Raw genomic sequence first — 17489 nt, 5'->3', positions numbered from 1 at the left:
ATTCAATTAATAAAATAAAAACAATAGGGGTAAAAACAATGGAATAAAATTTAAAATAATTCATAAACTGGGAAAAAAAAATCAAATAAGTCTGACAGAAGTCCAATTTCCTGAAGCAGTTCTGTCGCCTCAGCATATTTTAAATAATCCCAATGGCATAAGTCCAGATGGGACAGATATCAGCTCGGGCTGTCCAGATTATCTTTTTGTGGAGGCGGATCTGCTCCAGGGAGTGACTGCAGCAGGTATTGACCAGATCTCTTGGTCGGACCATGCACCGATGTGGTTGATGTTGACATGGTGTGGGGGAGGAGGATCCCGGACTCACCTACTGGAGATTGAATGATAGTTTGTTGGAGGATCCAGCGGTGGTGGACACAGTTCATTCGCATATTCAGGAATATCTGGATTTTAATGATAATGGTGAGGCTTCATTGGCAGCTGTGTGGGAGGGGTTGAAGACAACTGTGGGGCCATCTTATTTCTGTAGCCACTTATAAAAAGAGGCAACGGGTGCAGGAGCTGCAAAGGCTTTATTGGATTATTGCGCGTCTGGAAGCTACCCATAAACATCAGCCCCGGAATAAACAGATCTGGGCTAACTTGTGGGAGGAACGGAAGGTATTGCGAGTATATGAGGTAGAACAAATGCAATTTAACCTGCAGCTTTTGTGGCAAAAATCTTTTGAATTTCATAATAAAGCTAGTCATCTTGTGGCTCATCGGTTGAAAGCTCGTCAGTCTCAGAACAATATTTTGTCTTTGCTTTCTCCTAAGGGGGACACTCTTTGTACGATTCCTGAGATTCGAGATTGTTTTGTGTGATTCTATAGGGAATTATATTCAGTGGAGAATGGGGTGAGGGTGGAAAAGATCAGGAAGTACATGGTTGACGCTAGGTTGGGGGCACTCCCTGAATCAGAGGCTCGGTTTCTGGATAGACTGATTACACTTATTGAGGTCCGGCAGGCTTTAAAATGTATGTCTATTGTCAAATCTCTGGGCCTCAATGGTTTCTCGGTGAAATTTTATAAACTATTCCAGGATGTCCTGTTGATGCCTTTGGTGACCTTGCTTAATTCTCTGGAGGAGGGGGCTTCCCTGCTCTATATTATGCGACTTTCTGGGATTAGGGTGCCCTTGAAGGAGGGTAAAGTCCCATGTCAGTGTGCTTCCTATCAGCCTATTTCGCTTCTGGGGGTGGATACCAAATTGTTTGTCAGAGTTTTAGCGAATAGATTTATTTGTTGGATTCCTAGGCTGGTTCACCAGGACCAATCGGGATTTATCGCGGGTAGGCAGGTTGGGGATAAATTCGATGGGTGCTCAATCTTCGGGATCACATGTTGGGTTCTAGTGAGGAGGCCCTGTTCCCCTCTGTTGATGCTAAAAAAGCTTTTGATAGGGTCTCCTGGCCCTTCATGTTTCAACTTCTAGAGTGGGTGGGGATTGGACAATGTATGTTGGCTTGGATTCGGTCTCCTTATGCTGGCCCTCTGGGTTGTATGAAGGTGAATGGTAGATACTCTCAGCCTTTCCGTTGTTTTGCGGAACGTGGCAGGGCTGCCTCCTCTTGCCTATTTTGTTTGCATTGGTGATAGAGCCCTTAGCCCAACGGGTTCAGGATAATGACGGCTCGGGAGTGGAGATTGATGACCAGGAGTATAAATTGAGCCTTTTTGCAGACGATTTGCTCTTTACCTTGACTCGTCAGGAACAGTCGCTTAGGGCGATTATGGAGGAATTGACTCATTATGGTAGAATTTCAGGGTTTAAAGTTAATATTGTGGTGGGGTTAAGCCCCATCATGCACGCTTGAATCCAGTCCCCACAGAATGCCAATGAGGTGTGCAGGTTTCCCAAAATAAACATTCTTTTTCTCCTTTTTGCACTTTCAAAACCAAAAGATTTATTTTTCTTAATATTCCTTTATACAAAATCCCCTTTACTACTTTCAACTCAGTCCATGTTTCAAAAATACAGCAAACTTTTCAATGCTAACGGTTAAGCACGAGGAGACGCTGGGGCCGCACCAAAACCAGTGGCAGACAGCAGAATCAGCAGCAGGGACTTAATGAGTACAGCTCCGCTCCTCCCCCGATCCAGCAGGGGATAATGGTGAGCACATGGAGATGCCGGGGCCACACCGAAACCAGCGGCAGGCAGCAGAAGCAGTGGCAGAGACTTAAGAGCACAGCTCCGCCCCTCCCCCGATCCAGCAGGGTTCTATACCATACTAGATTTCGGATCTGAGAATGGTGGCAGTTGACCGTTTAATGCAGCTGATGCACCGAGATGATAGTGGCGGTTGTCTGGCTGTTGCAGAGGTCATCTGATCCAAATGACATGCCTGCATTTTAGCATTGCATTGACTGATCCAAATGACTAGCCTGCATTTTGGCACTCATTACTACTTCCTGGGAAACCTCATGGCTGAAATGTTGTGTGTTGGCTAGGCTGCATATGTCTGGGCTCAAGGAGCATACCAGCTTTCGCTCCTTGGCATATCGTCGTTATGAACTTCTAACATCAGATCCTATTGTCTGACTGGAATTTACTTTATTTTATTTTTATTTATTGTTTTCTCAGGTACTTTAGATAGATTGTGAGCCTTCGGGACAGCTAGGGAAATCCAAAGTACCATTTTTATTTATTTTATTTTAATGTATCTTTAATCTATCTTCATTGTAAACCACTTTGAACCTCATAGTATAGCGGTATATAAGAAATCAAATCAAATCAAAATATTTATTTTAATTGATATTCCTTTATACAGTGAAACTAGCAGCAAAATCCTCTTTACTACTTTCAACTCAGTCCATGTTTCAAAAATACAGCAAACTTTTCAAATATCTCCCACAGTTCAGGATTCCAATATTCTTCATTCAGAAACAGCCAACTTATTTTACAGCTTTTGTCCCCTGGGCTGCTGCTTTAACACAGTCCAAGCAGCCTTTGCAAATGGGACCAAAGTTTGCTTCTTGCCCTCAGGCAACTCCAGGCAGTGCTCCTTCCTGCACTTAATTCTCAGAGGCTACTGCTATCCACAGTCAAATAAAGGACACTCTCTTGTGCCCAGCTCCAAAGAGCACTCTCACTGTACTGCCCTGACTCTCTAGCTGGGCCAGTAGATGTGGGAACAAGCTCACCCCAATTACAGAAAAATGGACCCTGTACTCCTCCCGTGTTCCCAATTACTCAGTGTCTCAGGACAGGGACAAACTTTGGTCGCTTGAAACAGCCTGGGTTTTAAACCTGTCTTTTTCTGCAGTAGTACTGGGCTTTCCTCCCCCACTGCACCAAAGCTCATTCACACACCTGTCCCCACACTCAGACAAATCTCCTTAATCACAGGATCCTCTCTTTTAAACAGGAAGGTTTATTATTTAAATCAGGTTTGTTCACACATGCTTTCATCACACATTCCTTCCTTTGGTTCACAACTGTAATCCATGTCATAGTCTAAAGTATTATCATCAAAACCTTGTTCATTCACCTCCATAGGAGCTACTTCTCTGCAATGTGGCTCCTCTCCCCCCACTTTGTAAAAGCCCTCATTTCTCACAGCCAGCCTACACAAACTTCTCAGAATTCTCCCCCTCCCAAGCTAACCTTGCTGTGGGAAATTGACTCTTGCCTTGACTGAGAGTTCCTGAATGCAGCTTCCAACGAGGTAGTAGAACTGGGATGGAAACTTTCTCAGTGTTTCCTAAGATGCCTGGCAGAGTTCTCAGCTGTGCAGCTCTGCCTTGACGGAAGCTTTTTTTTTTCCGGGCTCTAGCCCTGCTTGACTCCTCCCCTTTCTTTAATCCTCTGTGTATCAGTCTATAAAGCTGCAGGTTTAAAAGGAGTTTTTACTTCTGCAGTTTTGAATAAGGAATAATAGGTTAAATTGAAGGAATTCTGAGCTGCTGCTGCACTCTGTCCTATTCTCTGCCTTTCTGATGTGTGAGCTGTCTGCTTGCCAGACCTTACAGTTTGCTTTCTTGTTCTGGGAATAGGCACTGGTTTGCCCGAAATAGGGTTAGCAGCAGAGTCTCTGAACGAGACAGAGTCTTGCCTTTCACAATATGCTTAAGTCAGAGATCTTGAATGTAACTGTGCCCTCGGCTACTGTGAGTGCTTTGAAGGGAGAGTTTCCTTTCCAGTGGGTTGGTAAACCTTTATGCTTTTTGGGAATATATTTGGGGGCCCCTGGGGTATTGTTGTATGATTTGAATTATGTGCCTGTGTTGAGGCAGATTTATAGGTCCTTGGATATTTGGCAACATCTTTATTTTTTTATAGAGGTTGTGAAGATGATGGTTTTGCCTAAATTGCTTTTTCTTTTTCAGACGCTCCCCACCTGGGTGGACAAACAAGTTTTGTTGAAATGGCAGCTTTGGCTTATGGCAAACAACTAGTAAAGGAACAGGCTACTTTAAATACCTTTTTAAACGGTATTTAAAAAGGTATTTAAAGTAGCCTGTTCCTTTACTAGTTGTTTGCCTATTCAGATATTTTGGGAACAAACCTTTTTTTGAAATTTTTCCCAGTTGTATATATTGGATATCCAGCTTTGGCTTATGGCCATTATTTGGGATCGGAGTAAGCCTTGAGTCAATCTTCGGGTGATGTACTATGGTAGGCAGAGGATGGTTTGGCGGTTCCGGACCTTCTCTTGTAATACCAGGCTGCACAATTTCGAGGAGGGAACTTTCTTCTATATGTGGTGGCAATATACAGGGATCCAGGGGTACTGGGTTGCTGTTTCTGACTTGTATTCGCAAATTGTGGGGAGAGCTGTGTCACCGACACCAGATCTTGTGTTCCTGCATCAATATGATCCCAATTGGGATGAGGGGGCGGTGTCTTTCTGTAAAATCCTCCTTATAGCTGCCAGTGTGGTGTTAGAGGCTACCTGGAGATCACGGAAAGTCCCTTCTAGGAATCTGGTGGTGCAGAAGTTGGAGGATTGGCATGTGACTGCTTTGCAGAAACATAGAATGGGAACTTTTCAGCACCTTTGGCGTTCCTTTCATATTTGGAAAAGTACCCTGGCTATATAGATTGGTTGTATAGATTAGCTTCCTTGTGTTGGGGAAGGGAGTGGGGTGGTGTGGGGGGAGGGTTCTGTTTGGGTTAAGGTTTTTGAATGTTTAACGGGGAGGGTATTCCAAAGAAACCATGGTTGCTCTCTCATCAGTGACTTTTTGACATTTCATTATGTTTTTACTTTGTGCAATGGTTTGCTTTTGTTTTATATCAAATAAAGCTATTTAAAAATATTTTAAAGGATCTTAGAGCAATACTTGAAGATTATCTTGTTGAAGTTAAGGAGCGAGCTTGTTTGAACAAGATCTTGCCTCTATTATGAGAATTTACTTTTAAAAAGATGTAACTCCTTTTATCCCAGGACAAGCAGGCAGCCTATTCTCACATATGGGTGACGTCATTGACGGAACCCGGATGCGGAAGCCTCGCAAGCAGACTTGCTTGTAGAAACTTAGAAGTTTCGAGTGAGCTGCACCGCGCATGCATGAGCGCCTTCCTGCCCAGCGCAGGGCAAGTCTCCTCAGTTTTCCGCGGAGCCGAGAAGTCCGCCTTTGACTTTCTGCTTTTAATTTGTGCCTTCTCTCACTGCAGTTTGTGTTATTTTCTTCACGAATCGCTGTTTTCTTTTATTTCTAGTTTTTAAAAAAATTTATTTTCTTCTGTTCGGCTGGAGGGGCAGGCTGCCCTGCCGCAGCCCAGGGGCTTCGACTTTGCAGTGGCTATTTTTCCTCCTATGTTCCGGCAAGCAACAGGCTTCAAAAAGTGTAGCCAGTGCCAGCATGCGATTTCCCTCACGGACCCACACCGTCGGTGCCTTAACTGCCTTGGGCTGGGCCATCAACCAAAGTCGTGCGAGCGCTGTGCTACTCTTCAACCTCGTGCCCGTAAACGTTGTCATATTTTAGTGGAGAAGCTTTTCAGGATGGATTCTTCAGTCACACCCTCGTCTTCGAAAGTGGCTTCAGTTCCACCTTCTACCGAGGGTCCTCCTGCCTCCACAACTCCGACCTCGAGCATCATCAAGCCTTCCTCATTTGTGGCGGCTCTTGCTTCAAGTACACCTGCTGTATCTTCCCCTGGATCCTCAGGTCAGATAGCTCAGCAGAAAGTTCCAGCAATGGTCTTCAAGCTTGCTAAGACTTCCAAGTTGAAGCACATTTCCACTGCTTCTATGGAACTTCCAGCCATAGCAGGTGGTCCAGTTTCAGACGCGGATCCATCCTTGCCGGCTTCCTTCCAGACCATGTTAGAGCAGCAATTTATTCAGTTCCTAACCAAAATGGGACCGAAGCTAGCTACTCTAATCCAGCCTGGGCATTCTGCAGACTCCCGCGAGGTCGAGCCTCTTCCTATGCCTCGGGCTGAGACTTTACACTCTATGCAGGGAGCAGAGTCTTTGTGAGTGTCTGGTCTAAGATCTATGCACTCTAAGCAAGGAGTAGATTCTTTGCAAGTGCCTCGACAGGAATCCTCACACTCCATACAAGGAGCAGAGTCTTTGGGAGTGCCTCGAGATTCCTCCACCAAGCCTCCTGAGCTTTGATCTACTGTTTCTAGCCCTATCCATTCCTTGGTGGCAACATCTGCTTTCATCTCTGAGGTGAAGTCTCCTCGAGACTTGCTTCTAGGCACCACTCTCGTCGCCGATCGAGACCTACCTCGAGGCACACCTGTAGGCATAGCTCTTCTTCCAAGGAGCGTCCTTCTTCAACTAAGCCTTGAACTACACCTACCAGCTCTACTAGACCTCCGACTCCTCGATCGAGGTCTCTGCTTCTAGACCTCGAGGACTCAGCGGTTTCTATTCCTTTGTCCAAGTCTCCTTATTCTTTTGATGCCTATTTTCCTGCTGAAGCTTCTTCTTTGACCCAGGCTGCCTCGAGGTCCTCGAGTCCCTCTCAAGGCAAGGCATTAGCAGATCAGCTACCTTTGTCTTCTTTTCTTCGTCAGATGGCTGCTGACTTGGACCTTCAGTTGGATGCTGGTTCTAAATACTCTAAGGAGTACCTCGAAGTCATGCATCTTCCTCAACATAAACTTTTGTCTCAGACTTTTACATGATGCCTGGAGACTCCTTATGCAATTCCTGCTGTTCCAAGCAAGTTGGACTCCAGGTATAAAACTGTACATTGCAAAGGATTTGAGAATTCACAGTTATCTCACCAATCCCTACTCGTGGAGTCTTCCTTGAAAAGATCCCATCCTTCCAAGGTTTATGCTACCGTTCCTCCTGGAAATAAGGGAAAACCATGGACAAGTTTGGACGTCGCCTTTACCAAAATGCCATGTCCTCCAAAGTCCTCAATTATAATTTTCATTTTGTCACTTATTTCAAGTTCCTCATTAATCTTCCTAAATTTCTCAGCTATTTAGATACACAAAAGCACTTCGAATTTCAAGAAGTCATAGCTACTCTGTCACAACTCAGATTACATCTTCTCCAGTCTTCTTATGATGCCTTTGAGTTGTCAGCCAGGGCGACTGCTTGTTCTGTAGCAATGCGCCACCTAGCCTGGCTTCGCACCATTGACATGGACCCTAATCTTCAGGATCGCTTGGCTAATATTCCTTGTGCAGGCAATGACCTCTTCGATGAATATATCAAGGCAGCCACCAAGAAATTGTCTGAACATGAAAAATCCTTTGCTTCTATTGTCAGACCAAAGCCTAAGCCAGCTCCTGCCAAGCCTGCATGCCCTCCTCCAATTTTCCAGAGGCGTTTTGCTCCGAGAGCGGCTCCTTACACTTGTCCGCCTCCCAAGAAACAGCAGAATCATAAGTAACAGAAATATCAACCTTCTGCTGCACCTAAAGCTGCGCAGCCTTCTTGACTGTTTAAAACAGAGCATAACCTCCACGGTTCTTTCTCTGTCCTCTCTTCCCCCCATTGGAGGTCGTCTCCATCATTTTTATCACCGATGGAAGATAATTACATTCGACCTCTGGGTGCTGTCAATCATCAGGGAAGGATACTTTCTTCATTTCACTCAGGTTCCACCAGACCGCCCTTCTTCAGGAAGCTCAAGCTCTGCTTCATCTCCATGCCATCGAACCAGTTCCTTTGGAACAGCAGAACAGGGGGTTTTATGCCCGTTACTTCCTTGTTCCGAAGAAGACGGGCGATCTGCAACCCATTCTGGATCTCAGGGCTCTCAACAAATTTTTAGTCAAAGAAAAATTTTGCATGTTATCCCTAGCGTCCCTTTATCCCCTTCTAGATCAGAATGACTGGTTATGCTCTCTGTGTCTCAAAGAGACTTATACTCGTATTCCCATTCTTCTGGCCTCCCGTCAATATCTCAGATTTTGGGTGGAAAATCTGCATTATCAATACAGAGTGCTACCTTTTGACCTGGCTTCATCTCCCAGAGTGTTCACTAAATGCCTGGTAGTGGTAACAGCAGCAATAAGAAACCATGGTCTTCAGGTTTTTCCCTACCTAGACGACTGGCTCATCAAGGATTCCATATCTCAGGGGGTTATTGCAACAACCCAACAGACTACGTGGTTCCTTCAAAGCTTGGGATTCTAAATCAACTTTCCAAAATCCCAACTTTAGCCCTCTCAGAATCTACAATTCATCGGAGCTGTTCTGGACACTATCCAACTCAGAGCATTCCTTCTGCAACAACGTCTGGAATAGAGAGTTGCATGGGACAGAAATCTCACCCATCCCCGCCCGTCACCGCCAGGATCCTCTCCGTCCCCACCCGTCCCCGTCATTATCCTCTCCGTCCCCATCCATCCCCGCAAGGAATTACCTCCATCCCCACCCGTCCCCATAAAAAGCAGCAATTACTTCTGACAGGATCATCAATTCCACAGTTTCTTTTGTGTTTGCGGTGCTGTTTTCCTTGTGGAATCTCTTTGGTGGAATCCTTTTTTTGTTTTCTGTTCAGGTAATTAATTAACTTATAAACTTCCTCTTTATATTATATTATATAGACGAACCCTGCTTCCAAAACCTTCCATCCCCGTGGGAATCCCGTGGCCCAGTGGGGGGGTCCCCATGGGAGTCCCATGGGTTAGGGGGATTCCTGTGGGAACCCCACAGGACCCGCGGGATTCCCGCAATCCCCGTTCCCGTGCAGACCTGTAGTCTGGAAGCTCTCCTTCAACTCTGACATGCAGTGTCTTTCCGCTCTTCAATCTCAGCGAGACGCATGATGGTACTACACAGTACACGTGACTCCTTTTGCCAGACTTCATCTCAGAATTCCTCAGTGGACCCTTGCATCTCAGTGGACGCAGGCCTGCGACCCACTTTCTTGACACATTGCAGTCACTCCTTCCTTGAGACAGTCTCTCCACTGGTGGATGCTCTCTTCCAATCTCCAGAGGCTTATTGTTTCAAACGCCCCCCCCCCCCCCACATCAGAAGATCCTCACAACAGATTCCTCAACCTATGCTTGGGGCGCCCATCTCGATGGTCTCCGTACTCAAGGCCATTGGACCAGTACGGACTGTCGGTGTCACATTAATCTGTTGGAACTCAGCTCGATCTTCAACACTCTCAAAGCTTTTCAACATCTTCATGACCAGATAGTCCTCATTCGGACGGACAACCAAGTCGCCATGTACTATGTCAACAAACGGGGGGAAGGGATTGTCAAGAAACTCTGAAGGTTTGGGACTGGGCAATCTGCCACAACACATTCCTCAAAGCTGTCTATATCCAAGGGGTGAAAAATTGCTTAGCGGACAACTTGAGTCGTCTTCTGCAACCTCACGAATGGATATTCCATTCCTTGCCTCTTCATCACATTTTTTCACAGTGGGGAACACCTCAGATAGATTTCTTTGCAGCTCCCACAACCTTTTTTTTCTAGTCCTTTGTTAACAGTCATTTTTATTTTCTCCATGTTTGCATTTATCCATACATTGTATCTAATCTTGGAAAGGTCTCTGCCACACCCTGCTTTTTTCGTGACAGCACCATCTCAGCTGATACCATTTGAGGCCTCTCAGTACTTCTTCACTGTGGAGTATGACGGGCATTTGTTACTCAGTGTTTGCATCATACATTCATAGATTGTCTTTGTAGTTTTATTCTGCAGGAATAGGAACTTCATGACAGTTTGGAGTTCCACACTTGAAAATTCCACACATTTCATTGACATGGCTCAATCAATGATCTGAAACAATAACAAAATATAGCATTACAATTTTACAGATTGGCACAGTTATCTATATTTGTTATGTATGTTGCCTAGTTATTTACTATTTAACAATAAAATGTACATTTCAAAATCTCTGCTGCTCAAAGCTCGGGGGTACTTAATTGAAAATTTTTCAATCTAGGGGTTACTTGGCTTGAAGAAGTTGAGAAACTGCTATATACCATCTTGTTCTAATTTGTCATAAAGCACATTGAAACCACAAATAAATTCTATGGATGTATGAATAAATTGTAATGGTAATTTGGTAACTTAATAAAAAGAGGCCTCACCCAATGACTCCAGTGAAATAACTTGGGCTTGATTTTAGAGTCAAATCATCTGCTCCTTGGTTTTCCAGGACTGGAGATGCTCCAGAGCCACTTAAACCTCTAGGAAGGGAGTGGTCATCAAGCAATGACCTCATGTAGTAGCCAGATTTAGAGCCCATGATTGCTAAGTTCCAGAAAGAGCCCTTGTGTGTGGTTTCCAACTGAAGACAGTCTCTGTAGGTCTGCCTGTAGATAAGTTGGGAGGCAATACAAAATATAGGAACATAAAAATTGCCATACTGGGACAGACCAAAGGTCCATCAAGCCCAGTATCCTGTTTCCAACTGTAGCCAATCCAGGTCCCAAGTACCTAGCTAGATCCCAAGTAGTAAAACAGATTATCCCAGGACAAGGAGGCAGCATATTTTCAACAGTGGGTGACGTCACCGATGGAGCCCCGCAGCGGACAGCCGCGAAAGCAGACTTGCTTGAAGATCTTTGAAAGAGCTTCCGAGTGCTGCACTGCGCATGCGCGAGTGCCTTCCCGCCTGAGTTAAGGCGCACATCTCCTGTGAGGAACCTTCGTTGCCTTCTCTCACTGCAGCTTTTTTATTATTTTATATTTAAGTCGCTGTGCTCGCGTTTTCCATTCTTCTCCTTCAAAAAAAAAAAAGGTTTATCCGGTTTTTTTTTTCTTTTTTCATTCAGGTCAGCGGCCTTTCGGCCTAGGCCCGGCCGCTCGCCTTGTTCGGTTCGTCAGACTTTATTTTTTCTATGTCCCGGCCTCTTACCGGGTTCAAAAGGTGTAGGAAGTGCAACAAGACCATTTCCATCACCGATCCCCATAGTCGGTGTATGGTTTGTTTGGGTCCTGAACGTTGCCCCGACGCTTGTCTGCGCTGTGCTACCCTTCAACCTCGGGCTTTTCGTCAACGCTGTGCCAATTTTCTTCAACCGTTTGGCACTATGGACCAACTGCCTGAGAAGGCCTCGACCTGGGCTTCAGGGACAGCCTTGACATCTAAGTCCTCGACCTCGACACCAGCTTCTGCCTCCACTAAGGCCTCGACCTCGACACCCTCGGTCTCGAAGGCCTCGCTGGCACCTCCTCTGAAGTCGTCTTCAACGGGTAAGTCTCCTCTCTCTCCTTCAGGTACCATTTCTAAGAAGCTCCCAGAGTCTCAGGCATCTCAGGCCGTATCTACTGTCCTGCCAGCCTCCTCGAGACCTCCAGCTAAGCGTGCCTCCAAGCATTGGGAATACTCATCCTCGAGGTCGCCCTCCTTGGAGCGCACTTCTGCACCTTCGAGACCTGATCCTTTTGTCTCGGTGCCTATGTTCGAGGACATGTTGAAAGCCATTCTGACCACTCAGATTTCCTCGGTCGTGGCTCAACTCCTTCCGTTCTCGACCCTGCTTCCTTCGAGCCAGCCTGAGCAGCAGTCTGGGACTCCTGTCGAAGCACCTTGAGGCAAGCCTTGGAAGCCTCGCAGGTTCTCATCCAGTGACTCTTCACCTACTCCTCGGACAATGTCTCCTCAGCCTCGACCGAAGCATTGCTTGAGGCATTCGAGGCATCTAGCTTCAAAGCTTCTTAAAGAGACATCTCTTCCACAGAAACCTTCGCTTTCTTTGGATACTGAGACTTCTATGCCTCGTTTATCCAAAGCTACCAAGACTTCTTCAAAATCTAAGCATAAGTCTCGCAAAGCTAGTACACCGGCTGCTTCTCCTTGAAGTCCATCGAGGTCAAGGACTCCTCCATAGAGACCGCCTCCGAGGGAGTCTTCTCCTCCTGCCTCGACCCACTCTGTGCCTCGAACCCCGGGGACCTCACTATCGAGGAGTTTGAAGCACAAACACTCACTAACTCCGCCTCACGCAGGTAGTGCAGCTTCCTCATTTACTGTGCGCCTGGACTCTGAACCTTTGTCTCAATATTCTAGAGAGGCTTCTCCGTCCTACTCCGTTGTTCCTCGGTCTCGCACTCCTCCGGATGTTGCCTCGAACTCGAAGTCTGCTTCTTTTGCCAGATTCGTCTTTGACATGGGACAAGCTCTTCAACAGGATCTTCATTCTGATTCCAAGTATACACCTGAATACTTGGCCGACATGGAGTTGCCTCATCCACCCAAGGAGACCTTGAGGCTCCCTATGACTCCAGTGTTGAAGCAAACTTTCTTCAGGAATATGGAAACTCCTTATTCCATTACAGCTATTCCATCCAAGTTGGAATCCAGGTATCACACAGTACCTTGCAAAGGCTTTGAGAAGTCTCAATTATCCCACCAGTCCTTGGTTGTAGAATCTTCTCTAAAGAAAGCTCATCCATCTAAGCTCTAAGCTGCGGTTCCTCCAGGCAGGGAAAGCCGTACCATGGACAAGTTTGGCCGCAGGTTATATCAGAATTCCATGATGGCTAACAGAATTCTTAATTACAATTACACTTTTACTGCTTATTTCAACTATTTCCTCAAGTTGATGCCTAAGTTCTACCCGGCTCTTGAGGAGCAGAGTCTTCCTGAATTTAAACAGATCATCAGAACTCTGTCTCAACTTCGACTCTTCATGATGCAAGCTACATACGATGCCTTTTAGCTTACTTCTAGAGTCTCTGCCTTTGCTGTAGCCATGCGACGTCTAGCCTAGCTCTGCATTGTTGATATGGATCCCAATCTGCAGGACCGTCTAGCCAACTTACCTTGCCAGGGGAATGAACTCTTTGATGATTCTATTGAAGCTGCTACAAAGCGCCTCTCTGAACATGAGCGCTCCTTTGCTTCCTTGATTCGGCCGAAGGCTAAGACTCCTCCTGCTCGGCCATACAAGCAACCACCACGTCGTTATCCTCAAAAAACGAGGTCAGCTTTTTCTAGGCCTCCGCCTAGAAGGCCTCCACAACAGCAGTGACTGCAGAAAGCACAGACTCCTGCTGCGACTAAACCAGCTCAGTCTTTTTGACATCCCCAGTCTAAGCATGCCAATCTCCCTGCATCCACATTCTCTTCTGCCCATCGGAGGTTGTCTTCACCATTTTTATCACCAGTGGGAGATGATCACCTCAGATCTCTGGGTTCTCAACATTCTTCGAGAGGGATACTCACTTCACTTTCTTCAGGTGCCTCCAGATCACCTTCCAAGAGAGTGTCCTTCCAATTTGTCGCAACTTCCCCTTCTTCAGGAAGCTCAAGCTCTTCTTCGCCTTCGAGCTGTTGAGGAGGTCCCTCTAAACCAACGGGACATGGGCTTTTATTCCCGTTATTTTCTAGTTCCAAAGAAGATGGGGGATTTGCGACCCATTCTGGACCTCAGAGCCCTCAACAAATTTCTAGTCAAAGAGAAGTTTCAGATGCTATCTTTACCAACATTATATTCCCTGATGGATCAGGGAAATTGGCTATGCTCTCTGGATCTCAAAGAGGCTTACACTCATATCCCGATTCATCCAGCCTCTCGCAGATATCTTCGATTCAAGGTGGGGAATCTTTCATCTACAATACAGAGTTCTTCCTTTCAGACTCGCCTCATCCCCCAGAGTCTTCATGAAATGTCTGGTGGTGGTGGCTGCAGCCCTCTGTGCCCAGGGTCTTCAAGTTTTTCCATACCTGGACAACTGGCTTATCAAGGCCCCCTCTAAGCAAGGGGTTATTGCAGTGAGCCAAAAGACTATTCTGTTCCTCTAAAGTCTGGGGTGCGAAGTCAACTTTCCAAAATCCCAGCTGGCCTCATCTCATTCTCTCCAATTCATTGGGGCCACTCTAGACACTGTCCAGCTCAGAGCGTTTTTACCTCCACCACGTCGGGATACTCTCATTCGCCTTTGCCATCAAGTGTCTCATCTCACATCAATTTCAGCAAGACAAATGATGGTTCTGCTCAGTCACATGGCTTCTACAGTTCACGTGACCCTTTTGCCAGACTTCACCTTCGCATACCTCAGTGGACCCTGGCATCTCAGTGGCAACAATCTAACGACCCGCTTTCTCAACAAATTACAGTAACTCCTTTGTTGACGCAGTCTCTCCACTGGTGGATGCTCTCTTCCAATCTTTCCAGAGGTTTACTGTTCCACAATCTCCTTCATCACAAGGTTCTCACAACAGACTCGTCAACCTATGCAACAAACATGGAGGGACGGGATCTCACTCCCTTTGTCAAGAAGCTCTGGAATTGGGCAATCCATCAGAACATCTTTCTCAGAGCAGCATATATTCAAGATCAGCACAACTGTCTGTCAGACATATTGAGTCATCTTCTGCAACCACACGAATGGACACTCAATTCCTTGCCTCTACGTCAGGTGTTTGCTCGTTGGGGGGACTCCTCAAATAGACCTCTTTGCCTCTCCCCTCAACAACAAGCTGCCTCAATTCTTCTTCCGAATATACTCTCCCCAGCGTCTCGAAGCAGATGCTTTCCTTCTGGATTGGACAGGTTAGTTTCTCTGTGCCTTCCCTCCATTCCCTCTGATTCTCAAGACTCTTGTCAAACTCAAGACAGAACATGCCACCATGATTCTGATAGCTCCTTGGTGGCCCAGTCAACTGTGGTACTCCCTTCTACTTCAACTCAGCACCAGGTAGCCTCTGCTTCTACCGGTTTTTCCCTATCTGCTTACTCAGTCAAGGGTCCTTGCTACATCCCAACCTGCAGTCTCTACACTTAACAGCTTGGTACCTTTCAACCTAACTGACTCTCTACAGTTTTCTCAGTCTGTACAGGACATTTTGGTAGCTTCCAGAAAACCGTCCACTAGGCAGTGTTATGGCCGGAAATGGACTAGATTTTCTGCTTGGTGTTCCACTCGCCATCTGGAGCCAATGTCTACCTCCTTGGCTTCTGTTTTGGATTATTTACTTCACTTATCACAGTCTGGACTCCAATCTACATCTATCCGAGTCCATCTTAGTGCGATTGCTGCTTTTCATCAACCCCTTGATGGGAAATCTCTGTCCGCACACTCTGTAGATTCCCGCTTTATGAAAGGACTTTTTAAAGTTCATCCACTGCTCAAACCACCTCCAGTGGTCTGGGATCTCAATGTTGTCCTCGCTCAATTGATAAAGCCTCCATTTGAACCAATTGATAAGGCTCATCTCAAATACCTTACTTGGAAAGTAGTTTTCCTGATTGCCCTCACGTCTGCTCGAAGAGTCAGTGAATTGCAAGCTTTGGTTGCAGATCCACCTTTCACAGTTTTCAACCATGACAAAGTGGTCCTCCGTACTCATCCCAAATTCTTGCCTAAAGTTGTGTCAGAATTTCACATCAATCAATCTATTGTTCTTCCAGTATTTTTTCCAAAGCCTCATTCTCATCCTGGAGAAGTAGCTCTCCATATTTTGGACTGCAAACATGCCTTGGCTTTCTATTTACGCCCTCAACCTCACAGAACAGTCCCTCAACTTTTCATCTCCTTCGATCCAAATAAGTTGGGGCATCCTGTCTCGAAGCGAACCATCTCCAACTGGATGGCTGCTTGTATCTCTTTCTGCTATGCTCAGGCTGGTCTCCCTCTGCAGGGTTGGGTCATGGGCCACAGAGTTCGAGCAGTGGTGGCTTCTGTAGCTTTCCTCAGATCAACTCCTATTGAAGAAATCTGCAAGGCTGCCACTTGATCCTCGGTTCATACTTTCACATCTCATTACTGTCTGGATACTTTCTCCAGAAGGGATGGCCATTTTGGCCAATCTGTTTTGCAACATCTCTTTTCTTAACTTGCCAACTCTCCCTCCATCCCATTGTGCTTAGCTTGGAGGTCACCACCCACTGTTGAGAATATGCTTCCTGCATGTCCTGGGATAAAGCACAGTTACTTACCGTAACAGTTGTTATCCAGGGTCAGCAGGCAGATTTTCTCACAACCCACCCTCCTCCCCTGGTTGGCTTCTTAGCTAGGTATCTGAACTGAGTTCCTCACAGGAGACACGCGCCCTAACTCGGGCGGGAAGGCACTCGCGCATGCGCAGTCCAGCACTCGAAAGCTCTTTCAAAGATCTTCAAGCAAGTCTGCTTTTGAGGCTGTCCGCTGCGGGGCTCCGTCGGTGATGTCACGCACTGTTGAGAATATCTGCCTGCTGTCCCTGGATAACAACTGTTACGGTAAGTAACTTTGCTTTTTATGTTGCTTAGAAATAAACAATGGATTTCACCAAGCCATCTCAATAATAACCTATGGACTTCTCTTTTAGGAAATTATCTAAACATTTGTTAAACACCGCTAAGCTAACTGATTTCACCACATTCTCCGGCATTGAATTCCAGAGTTTAATTACACGTTGTGTGAAGGACATTCCCTCAGTAGTTGTAAATGAAAGCTCAAAGCACCAGATCTCAGCACTGGGTTCAGTTGAGCTGGATCCCCTAAAAGAGCAGGAGAAAATGACACTATCCAAACTCTTCCATGAACTCTTCTCGTAACCATAAGGACTTCTAGGTTAAAGCATTTCTTGTTGTCATGTCATATTTATTTCCTACCGTAAGAATTAGAAAATAAATAAAATAATAATCTCCTTGGCTGAAATGTCTTCCACATAGAGCATGACCTCAAAATGTTTATTTTCAGAATTTCGGACAGGCAAAACCCAGCTATCTCATACTCTTTGCGGTAAGCACATTCTGTGAAAATTCAGTGGAAAATACAGGTAAGTGATATAGAGAGCAGATAAGAATTTAAAGTAGGAGAAGACAATTTACAGGGAAATAACAAGAGTAAAAGGATGTGGGGAAGAAATTGGGTAAAAAGAGAATAAATATAAGTGGAATCTAATTTTTGCAAAGAATAACATGTTAAAAAGAATCATACATTCCATTGTGATAGGGATGATTTGCGGTACTGTAGGGTTATCTATATAATCTTGCCAGCGATTGCAGAAGGTGTCCATCACAGCTTTTCAGCTCCTCCTCCTTCCCAGTAGGCTCTGCTGCTCCCTCAGTTCCTTCTGAAAGCCAGCTTGGAAGGTGTTAGTTTAATCTGCTCTGCTTACTCTTTATTATTTTGCAGTTTTTTGTGGTAGTGCACGGGAT

The 17489-nt window shown here is 45.7% G+C and overlaps 1 protein-coding gene across 1 annotated transcript in view; it reads left to right on the top strand.

Moving 5' to 3' along the window:
- DMC1 (DNA meiotic recombinase 1) overlaps positions 1 to 17489 on the top strand; it is a 398321-nt gene that overhangs the window by 179260 nt on the left and 201572 nt on the right. Inside the window, exon 5 of the mRNA XM_033929441.1 lies at positions 17029 to 17070. Within this exon, the coding sequence (XP_033785332.1) occupies positions 17029 to 17070 (42 nt within the window). The remainder of the gene's footprint in view (positions 1 to 17028; positions 17071 to 17489) is intronic.

This window comes from Geotrypetes seraphini, chromosome 2 (genome assembly GCF_902459505.1).
Source record: "Geotrypetes seraphini chromosome 2, aGeoSer1.1, whole genome shotgun sequence".
In the NCBI taxonomy this organism is placed as follows: domain Eukaryota; kingdom Metazoa; phylum Chordata; class Amphibia; order Gymnophiona; family Dermophiidae; genus Geotrypetes; species Geotrypetes seraphini.
This window is presented reverse-complemented; position numbering and strand designations above follow the sequence as displayed.